Source organism: Struthio camelus, chromosome 2 (assembly GCF_040807025.1).
Source record: "Struthio camelus isolate bStrCam1 chromosome 2, bStrCam1.hap1, whole genome shotgun sequence".
Lineage (NCBI taxonomy): Eukaryota > Metazoa > Chordata > Aves > Struthioniformes > Struthionidae > Struthio > Struthio camelus.
In genome coordinates, this window is record NC_090943.1 from 136,763,953 (window position 1) to 136,775,267 (window position 11,315).

Genomic DNA, 11,315 nt, shown 5'->3' on the forward strand with positions numbered 1-11,315 from the left:
CCAAAGCTGCTATTGGAGTAGCAGAAGCTGAGCAGCTTCATGGTGTTGGCTTCCCTGCTTTGCAAATCAAAACATTGTATTAAATCAGATAGAAATTAAGTTTTCCAAAGTGGCAGTTCCTGTAGTTGGCACAGGAGGACTTTGTGATCATAAAGAGGCAGCAACTAGGTCAGCAAGATAAGCTCTATAATAAAATTTATTCTGTGCTTAAAAGAGTTTGAGAAGTGTTTTAGAGGATTAACTGCTGCATATCATTATTAGCTACAGCCTTTAGCAAAGAAACAGCAACTCTCTATTTCCATTTTCTAACAGTGGTGGATATAGTGATGTTAAAAATGACAGACCATGGAAGTGGTATGAAGTAATATGTTCCAGCTCATATGTTATATCTCAGGTAATTCAATACAGACTTTCTCTATCACTGATCAGTACAGTGTGTAACACCTTGCCCATTATTTTTATTTTACAGAATTATACATATTTGTTGCAAAGGCCTAGGTGTCTTCAAAGAAGGAACGGTTTTAAGGGACAAGTATTTTTAAAATGTAATTAACAGTTCTGTGCTCTTCAGTGTCATTCTCACTCAACAACCTTGTCTCCTTCAGGGATATTTGTGCCATAAGATCACCAGCTTCAAAGCTGGTTTGCCTAAGAGTGGACTGAAAAAGATACCAGCTAACAGCTGAGCACTCTGAAAACAGGAATATAACAATGCATACTGTGGTTGGTTTGGAAATCGTTTGCACTGATCCTTCATAATTTGTCTGTGCCACTAATTTTAACTGTTGCACTAAACTGCAGTGTACGGAGAAGAATTTGTTGTGTCATTTTCATATAATCAGTCTGAACTCTGTTTGACGTGTGTAAAATAATGAAGAGTACTAGAATAGTGACAGTTTCAGAAAATCAGTATATTGCTTAGGTTTTTATATATTTATGTGTGTGTGAATAAATATATATATATATATATATGGGGGGGTAAGCAATCAAACCTGGAAAAGTGGAGAAATTAGTTTTGTTCCGTTTTACATCAAATAGTTCCAGTCAAAAGCTTTTGTGTTTCACAAGTCCAGAATGGGCCATGTGGCTTGTAAAGGTATCTGCTAGTTAACACAACGTTTGGTTTCCCAAGTGAGTTGGAAGAGTTTCTCCCAAATACTTGATTAATCTATGAGAGACAGAATTTATCTGTGGGGTGCACAAACTTCTGCAAGGAAGGTGTTTGTCAGCTATCCTTATGTAGTATTAGATACAATTTCAGCAGAAAAGTTCTGTAGGCTGTGCAGTTGAAATTAAGCTCATGTCAGGCTTATTGCTTTTGTATTAAATTGGGACACAGACAGTGGTGTGTAAATCCTTAAGTTTCCTCACAAGTACTTAAATTGAAGGTGAAAATAAAACATACAATCTATATGGGTAGGGGGGCATGCCATAATCAAGCAACGTCCCAGCTATAACATAAGAATATCACATATCAAACAAACACTAATGACAAGTAAACATAGACTAAAACTCCAAACTCATTGATGTCTGTCATCACCTAAAAACTGTATCTCCTCTTTTCTTTTGTCAGTGCATCGCTTGTTACGCTGGTAAAGTACTACAGGATTTCTCAGAAGTTTTCTATGCTTCATTCAGCTTAGCCATGTTTTTCTTCAGCAATATTTTTGCAGCAAGCTTGTTCGCTGATGTAGTCCACATAACCAAGTAGTCAAACTGTATGAATCATTTTAATCGGGTAGGTTTAATACCCTTAAACTCATGGCAGTCTCTGATAATTTGCTGTGGCCCACCAGAGTGCCCAGATTATTATTTCAGAGCCACTGAATTTAGCTGGTCCTCCTGCCTCCTTCCCTGTTTGCAACACACTATAGACGTGGTGTTTGCAGGGAGCTACTGTGCTTGCTGTGGCTGTGTGTTTTGAAGAGTAGTGGAACTGGAGTTGGATAGTATCTGTGCTCATGGGGCTGTGTGAGCTGCTGGGATATATCCTCTTATATATCATATGGTCAGCATCCTCCCCTTCAACGTAAGAATTCAGCCCTAGGCATCGGCATTACATCTGATGTACCTGGGAAAGCACCTCTCACCAAGTGGTAGAATAGCACTAACGTTATCCCCTAGGCCCTTTGCTATCGTGGTCCATTTTTGTTATTAAGCCTTGAAGCTGTTTTCTAGTGCCTACGCTACAGGTCTCAAATTCCACCATTACTCTTTATTTCCCTGTGACCCAGCAAGGCTATCAATCAGCTTTGCTGCAGGAGCAAGACTGCAAAAACAATCTTGGATGATTTCACTGAAAATACTGCACAAGGGGCCAGCAGTAAACCTGGCTGGCTGGGCACCTGCCTTGCCTGGCCAGAAAGTATCGCTATGCATCAGAAGTGTGGTATTAATGCACAGCAGCAGGTCCCAAATTGTGATCCCTGGTCCATTGGTGGTCAATGAGGCCACAGAAAGTTGACTGTGAAACTTCATCTGCCTTGCTAGTGCCTTCAGTTAAAACGTCAGTGCACGGTGGTAACGAGAACCTTTGCTTCCTGCTCTTGCACACACACAGTAACCTTACTGGGGAGGGAAAAAGTAACAGGCAACTGTTTGGCAATGTGTGTCTGAAATTCGATCTTGTTATTTATAAACTAGAGTTTAATCTTTGTAAGTGTTTATTATTATGGCTCCGTTCTGAAGATCAGCTGTAAAATAGTGTCACAGTTCTTGCAGATGTAGTTGTTATTTGCATTCTGACTTCCTTAATGAAAACTTGTTTGCATGTGCTACTGCAAGGTGTCATTTGTCCCACCCAAACAGCCAAACTCTATGTATGAACTGCATTCTTCTCTGGCTTGTGCTTTTAATCAGTGGCCTAACTTCAGAACAAGCTGTATGTATGGACTGGCTTCAGATAGTGGTATCACTTTCACCTGTGCAATTGCTTGTATCAGAATTGCTTTCATGCAACTCAGAATATCATTTCAGGTCAATGAGGTGTGACTGGAAGCAGCATTTGGACTGTAAAATACTATATGAGTAAGAAAGAACGTAGCTTGATCATCAAATCCTAAACTCAGATCGCAGGGACTGACAGTAAATGAAGAAAAAAAACCCTTTGATTTAAAACTGGGAACAGAATTCTCAGAAATCACTAAGATATGGGCTGAGGAACCATAGCTTTTTTCAGAGTAGGACTGTAATTTAAAGTATTTAGGAGCTAAATTTGAGTCCTTTAGCAAGATTATGAAGTAATTTAGTGGAGACACAATGCTACCTTTATACTGTAAAGCAATTCTTAGAAGCCACTGAATAGCCAGATCTTGAAGGAGAAATGCCCAAAGAAATAAAGTAATGATTGTGGGAAGAATACAATTATACACTTCTAAACTCTCTAAAATCAGTTCCAGACTCCAGTTTTGTCCATTTCATGTTTTAGGCGAAAATGTTCCACTTAAGAATCACAACAGTAGTGCACCTTGATCAAAACCAAGCTCCACTTTAAGAGTAAGGGACATAGGTATTTGGTATGTATCCTCTGTTGTGTCATGTTATATACATATCAGTTCTTTATACTGTAAGTCCCTTGGTATCAAGGCTGTCTTCTTCGGTCCTGCAAAGCAATGAACAACAAAAGTAACAAGCAGTAAAAGCAAACAAAGAGTTCTTGATATATGATTGAAATATAAACAGGTGTATTCAGCAGGACTCATTCTGTGTTGCTTCTCAGCTTGAAGCACAGATTAGGTTGAGCAGCTGTTGCAGCATCAGATACACAGATATGTTTTACTTGTAGAAATACGACACGCAACTCTGGAACATACCCATTGCAGCCACAGGTTATTGCGGCTGTGACATACTGCAGCTCTAGGGACACAGACTGTATATTCCCTTGTTGTCATTTTTCAAAGCCTCTGTTACGCATTTGTTCTCAATGACACTTTAAGCAGCCAGGGAGCTCAGACATGCCGACGTTTGCTCATGTGTTCTGGTGCATACAGATTCCTTTTTCCTTGCATTGCTGTGGCAACAGTAGTGACATGGGAGCAGCCTGGTTGGAGGCGTCTTTGGGCACCCGGTGTGGTGCTGCGGGTGGCCCTGGGAAGGGTGGCCCTGAGGGAAGGGGGCTGCTCCGCCTGGTAGCGCGGGCTTGCAGCCCTGCTCCGTGAAGGGCTGCCCTGCGCCCCCTCCTCGGGCCCACAGTAATGCTGGAGCTGAGTGTGGCTCTGAAGTACAACAAGGACATCCTCCAGTGATCATGTCTCACGGGACATACTGCACCATGTCATTGACTGCCTTACAGGAAAGTCACATTTATTAAGAATATAAGTCTGGTTGGTTTTAAGTGTGCTTTCATTGCATTCACATTGAAATAAATTCCATGTCCCCCTGCTCCAGCCCTCAGCAATCAGCTTGAGACAAGAGAATAAGTTGAATTAAGTCTCTTTAGATCCTGAGCTATGCCCCTCCTCGTGTTCAAAATTGAATTCAGTGGATTCCCAAAGAACCATGCAACACCCATGCCACGAATTCCTTGCTCCTTCCGTGACTTGGGTTTAGGAGTCAGCATCACTCTAGGCTGAAACATAAGACAGGAACAGAAAGATTTTAAGCAGCAAAGGATAACAAGGAAATTACTAGAAAAGGGACAACCAGAAGGAATAGGGAGGATGTAGATTTTGCAAAAATGGTATGAAAGGTCTACCCTATGCTCCCAAATGAGACTTCAGACAAAGAAATCTGGGAACTGTCCTAACAGTGACCCTCTGTTTTATGAGCTCATGTTTTGTTATTGTGTTCTGCAGCATTCAAAATCCTTAGGTATGCTCCTATAATTGTCTGCCTGCTTAACAGCTCCACTCTCAGACCCTTTGTCCGCACATCCTTCTTCCCGCTCCCTCAGCCAGCTTTCCCTTCCAAGCCTCTCTGCCACCTTAATCTAATGAAAAGAGGCTGTAACAATTACCCTTCTCCCATGAGAAGGCTGGCTGAAGTTCTTGGAGAATTTATAGCAGAGATTGTCTCTCTGCTGTTTTTATATAACATATGTAGGCACAGAAGCCTATGCCAGAATGACAGCCCCTAATCACGCTCAGAAAATAACAACAACAAAGAAAGCCTTCCTCTCTCAAGGAAGAGACGGTCAGAAGATGTCTTTGGGACATTAGGTTTTCCTGTTGGGTGAACAACTGAACCCTTCCCAAGGCAGAGAACTCTCCAGCTCTGCTTGTGCACGTGCTGAGTGCCGCTCAGACCTCCCTCAGAGCGTCTGTGCAGCATGCTACTCACCCGGTGAAGAATAACAAGAGGAATAGAAAACAGCAGGAAAACATTGCAGGAACTGTTTGCAGAGCCAGTGCTGCCCAAAGGTGAACTCTGGAGGAATGGGCACCACCAGTCTTTGAAGTCAGATGCCAGCAAAGCTGACATCCAAGTGAAGGTTGTGAGGGGTGAGGAGGTAGGAGGTAGGGTCAGGTTTTCCAGTATAGTTATTTGTCTAAAGTACAGAAAGATACTTCCTGGAACGTTCAAACCATTTAGCTGCCCAAGTCGCAAAAGGGTGCTCCAGTGCATGGGCAGTACAGCAGGTGCCTAACACTGAGGCAGTTAGCGTAAGTATTATAAATATGTAAAAGCAGGGTCAAGAGAGCAAAAGGCCCTCTGAAAAAATATCAGGACCAGGAAGGCAAAGCTGTGTTTGTTTGATTTCTACCAGCAAAGCTACATAACTTTAGCAATAAGTTTACTAAACAGATTCTAGAAATAAAACACCCATCTGTACTAACTGCGTGGGATGTGATGGGAAGACAAGAAAAATCTCTATGTATAGTGCTAGTCACTATATCCAGCAGGTGAAATAGAGCAATCATTTGTCCTGCTATTAACCTGGCTGCTCTGTATGGACAGACTTGAGCAGCTAACCAGTCCCCTTGTTCCGGTCTTGTCTAAGTGGCAGTTCTCTGTGAACTCACTTCAATACAAGCAGTTATTCCTGCCATAGGCTAATCAAATGCTAGCACTCAGTATTTCAGCTGCTTCCTCTGACAGTGACTTTGAGTTGCTTAATGCATCTGACAATGATCGTTCTTGCCTGGAGCCATGTGAAATGCATTCACCAATCTCTGTGGCTCATTTACTGCTGGGGCATTTTGCTAGAGGCATTCAGTGGACAGAGTATCTTTCTTTTCTCCAGAGATGACAAATTACATGAAATACATGTGAGTTAATATATTTTAGTTTAAAAACCATTTGCCTTGACATTCTAGAGATTTACTTAAGGGTTGGAGAAGAATGTTTTCAGCTGAACCTGATTGGGATTAAACTAGCTGTGACAGATGCAACTCATCTGGGAGATGTGAAGAGAGGATAAAACAGGCTTTGGAAGGCACTGTAGAGTTTTTTTTTTTTTTTTTTCTTTTCCTATTTGGGGAGCTTTCTAGTCTTTTATCTTAGTGAATGCCTGTCCTTTTCTACATCTCACTATGCCATCACCTATCCCTCTCAATCACTTTCTTCCTTTGGAGTTTTCCCCATCTGTGGATTTGCGACCCTGCAGCAGCCCCTTAGTGATCCCTGGTAGAGATGGAAAAAACTTCTTGGGAGGAACCCCTTCGTGCAGGATTCGCCGCCTGCCCCCACGCCTGGCCTGGTGCTCCATAGATTGGGACCAGCTCTGTCTCCTGCAGCCCCTAGGCTCTGGGGGCTTTGGCTCTGTCTACAAAGCTACCTACCATGGTGCTGTTGTGGCTGTGAAACAGGTGAAGAAGAGCAGCAAAAACAGGCTGGCATCACGACAAAGCTTTTGGGCTGAGCTGAACGTAGCCCGTCTGCAGCATGCTAATGTGGTACGTGTGGTGGCTGCCAGCACATGCACCCCTGCCAGCCAGAACAGCCTGGGCACCATCATCATGGAATATGTGGGCAACATCACCCTGCACCATGTAATCTATGGCGCTAGTGACGCGTGGAGGCAGGGTGAGGATGATCAAGCAGGATGTGGAAAAAAGGCCCTGAGCATGGAAGAGACTGTGTGTTATTCTTGTGACATTATGACTGGCTTAGCCTTTCTTCACTCGCAGGGCATAGTGCACTTGGACCTGAAGCCTGCAAATGTCTTCATCACTGAACATGGAGTGTGCAAGATTGGAGATTTTGGTTGCTCCCAAAAACTGGAGGATGGCTTGTCCCAGAGTCCCCAGGTTTGCCAGCAAGGGGGCACGTACACGCATCGTGCCCCTGAGCTCCTCAAGGGGGAGAGGGTCACTGCCAAAGCAGACATCTACTCGTTTGCTATCACCCTCTGGCAAATTGTCATGCGAGAGCAGCCCTACCTTGGTGAGCGGCAGTATGTCCTCTATGCCGTGGTGGCCTATAACTTACGCCCTTCTCTGGCCGCCGCAGTCTTCTGCGAGTCGCCTGTGGGCCAAAAACTTCAGAGCATTATTAGCTGCTGCTGGAAGGCCAATGTCGAGGAGCGCCTGAGCGCAGCCCAGCTGCTTCCTAGCCTCAGGTCACTTAAGGGCAACCTCTAGGAAAAATCTCAGGATTCTTCTCTTTTATTGTGGACTTTCCTTATGCCCCTGCTTCCACCTTCTACCTGAACATTATGAATTTAGCCTCTGTGATCTAAAGGCTTTGTTCCCCCCCCCACACACACACATATTTTTAATATTAAAAAAAGAAATTGTTTTGTTATGAGAAGATTATAAATAAAGAGATCTAACAAAACTATTTTATTATTGTGGGAGGAAATAGAGGCAAGGATGAAGATGTTGGCAAATATGGTGCTTTTCTGGTTGTTCTGTTATGTGCTGTGCTGCTCAGGAAAAAATGGGGAATGTGGCATGCAGAAAAATAGCTGTTTTCAAATGAGTGGTGAAGTATAAAAAACTGCTGCTTCTAAAAAGTTCTTGGTACATAAGAACTTGGGTATTTCCAAAATATGATATATGCAGTACTTTAGACTTCCTGCATTTGTGCCTTTGAGCTTTTTCTCTTCATTTTCCAGGAACTAAGTACGCATCACAAAACAGTGGATGCACCAAAACAAATACAGTGTCTTTTTTTTTTTAAAGATGTACTTAATTTCAGAAGTATATTGTTTCTGAAATAGAAAGTGCAAACTACCCAATCTCTCTTCTCAAATAAGGGGCCTTTTCATCTAAGGCTACTAAAGGTAAGAAGATGGAGAAATCAACAGCTTGTGCTTATATAAAACCTCTGTGCTGTTAGGTATCTGTCACAACTTGCTAGTTGGTATATTATAAACTATTGTAAACTGGTATATTGTCTGAAGTATCATAACAGTATCTTGTATGAAATAAGTTTCTAGGTTTTGGAGATACAGAGGGTGTTCTTTTTTTTTAAAAAAAAAAAAAAAAAGTAAAAACCATGAACTGAAAGTGCGATATGTAAATACAAAACCCTCCCCTCTTGAAAGGGGGCAGAGGGAAGAGATTACTCGCCCTTCTGATCCTTGATCTATCAGAAATGATAATTACAGATCTGTCTATATATCAACCCTTATCCAGAACTACAAAGATCTGGCTGCTGTAGTTTGGATTGCCATTCTGCTCAGAGACTCCCCTCCTTTTTAAGATGGGAGAAAGAGTGATGTTTCACTTAAATGGGTTTTCCTTTCCACTTCCCACCTCATACTTTCATTCTGAGGAGAAAAAAAAAAAACCCACATGGAATTGAGCCAGTTTCTTGATTTCTGACATGCATCTGTTCTAGCTCCGGGAAACCCTGAAATGAATGACTTGTGTGAATTTGAGATGATTGTGTATGTCTTTATGGTATTTAGGCTGTTCATTGGAATTAATGCTTTATAAAGCTTAACTATTTCTTGCTCTTCAGTCCCTTTTAAGCAAGACTATAAAATGCCTGCTTGAATCAAATGTGAGGTAAATGTTAGAATAGATTTGTGCTTTCTCCTTCAAAATGATGATGCTAGAGAACAAGAAAGTAAGATTTTCACATTGCATAATTCTTTTAATAAACTAGAACCATCTTATAAAGTTGTTATGATAAGCCAGCTGCCTTTTTAAATGATTAAACAGAGGGCATTTAAAATAAAATGTCAGATAAAGCCATTGATGTGCCTTACCTTAACAGCAAGGCTTAGTGATGTTTCTCTGTTCTTATCAGTTGTATTGTATTTTGTCATTCTAGAAAGCTTATTGCTTAAACTGCTAGAAACTTGGTGGGTTTGGGGGCTTATCTAGGCATGCATTTCTACTGTCCCTTATAAGTCAATAGAAACTATTCTATTAACGATATATCAAAATGGATTCTTGTTATCCTACCAAGATATGTGAAAGACATGTTTATACCTATTGCTTCATAAACTTGCATTGCTTGAATATTGGTTAAAAGATTAATTGGATCTTCTCTCTGGAAATTTTCTTTTCTTATTGAAGTCTATCCATTCAATGGACAGAATTTTGCATCAGAAATGGTAGTGATAAACCCTTTCCTAATCTTTTTCCCCAGTGTCCCACTAAAATGTCACCTACCTACTTCTAACAGCGTAACTGCAATTCAGTCTACTAGACTTGGCCTTGAAATATGTTGCCAGTCAAATAACTTGAAAATTCAGATTCCTAACATTATCATAAAACTGTCAGAGAAATTGCATACTTTAATTTTTCCCTTGTGACATAACAAATGCATTAGGGATATGTTGAAGTAAAGACAGGCGTGGAGTTAGACTAACCACTGCTTATATATGTGAGTATCTTAATATGCTTGGGATACAGTTGTCTAATCAAGCAAGCCAAAATGACAATTACTGTGCTATCAAAGCAGAGACTGACAAAAGTTCTTCCTGAGCAGTGCAGAACTAATGCTCAAGTTAGAAACTTTAGCCATGAAATACCTTTTAACGCAGGAATTGGTAACACTGTCTCAATAAGGAGAAATAAAATATTTGAATAGTTTGCAGCCAGATAGAAGGGCTATGGTAGATGAGGTCTATGGAGAAAGTAAGACACAAATGCAGAAGAGTTTAGCTCCTGTCTCTCCCCCAGAGAGGTTAACAGATGCACTGAAATCTCAATAAGCTCCAAATTTCTTTCAACAATGGAAGTCAAGTGTTAGGCTTTGAGCTGAAACTTACTCCCCGTGGAAGTTATCTTTCAAGAAGCTCTAGCAGATATTCTCAAACTAAATCTACTTAGTTGTTCTTGACTTCAGAAGGAAGTGCTATGCTTTCTCATAGTAGCTAACTGGTTGAGCTTTGGAGGCCTGGGTGAATTTAACGGCTATCTACCTCTGGTTTGACTGCTTTGTATAGCATAGCTGTTGAAATATTCAGGGAATGCTTTAGCATCAATAAAGTCTCTGTGGCAAAATCAAGCTTCCTTCACAGTTGGTGTTATACTTGAACAGAAGACTATTGGGTGGCCAAGACCCACCCTCGCAGTGTAATCAGTTCTGCAGATGTCTGTCAATTTTGTTGGATGCTCTTCTGAGATGAGAGTGTAAGAATTCTGTGCAGTGGAGTTGAGATATTGGCCCATCATCTACTGTCACAAGTGTTCTCTATTTTTTAGTAACTTATTTAATAATTTCTAACGTTTGCTTTGATCTTTTTGACGGCTACTGAGCACTGATTTCATACTAATCAAGAAAGATCTCAGGCCTGATAGGTCAGAATCCATCCTTTTATATGTGATAAGGATTGTTTTGCCTGTTTGCATCACTTTACATCAATCTACCTCGAATTTCATTCTGCCAATTTGTAGTTGGCCCTTGCCCTTACCGTCCTGAATAATTTTATTATCGGCAAACTTGCTTCTCTTACGGCTTACCCTCTTGAACTTCTTTCATCGATGTGTTGAACGCAGCACCCTGTGAAACACCAGTAATGGAGTTTGCCTAGGTGAAAGAACTGACATTTTACTTTTACCCTCTGTTCCGTCTTTTAGCTTATGCAGTCCAGGATTTTCCCTCTTAGACATGGCTGTAAAAGTTCTCAGTGAAAGATTTTTTTCAGAAGTCCTTTGAAATCCAAGGGGAACATATCAACCAGCTCCTTATCTGCATGCTGTTGACTCTCTAGAAGACTCCAATACAATTAAACACAGTTGTGAAGCACAATTCCTTTCGACAAAAGCAATGTTGACTCCAAGCAAATCGTATCTATGTATGTGACTGTTATTTCCTTTAATATAGTTAATGTACCTGATTCAGATATTAATTTAATGAGTTGATAGTTTATGATTCTCCCTAGAATCTAATTAACAAAGGTCTTTTAAAAGAAAAAATCATATTTGCTCAGCCCTTTGGTAACAAAGGTGTTTTAAGTGAGGTTTCATAATAGC

General features: G+C 41.0%; 1 protein-coding gene across 1 annotated transcript; it reads left to right on the forward strand.

Moving 5' to 3' along the window:
- Positions 1-6,470: 6,470 nt before the first annotated feature.
- MOS (MOS proto-oncogene, serine/threonine kinase) lies at positions 6,471-7,520 on the forward strand. Its single transcript, XM_009673536.1, has one exon. The coding sequence runs from the start codon at positions 6,471-6,473 to the stop codon at positions 7,518-7,520; it is 1,050 nt and encodes a 349-aa protein (XP_009671831.1).
- Positions 7,521-11,315: the final 3,795 nt, after the last annotated feature.

Excerpts from the sequence above, each read along its gene's own strand:
- MOS (XM_009673536.1), top strand. The coding sequence starts at position 6,471 with ATGCCATCACCTATCCCTCTCAATCACTTTCTTCCTTTGGAGTTTTCC.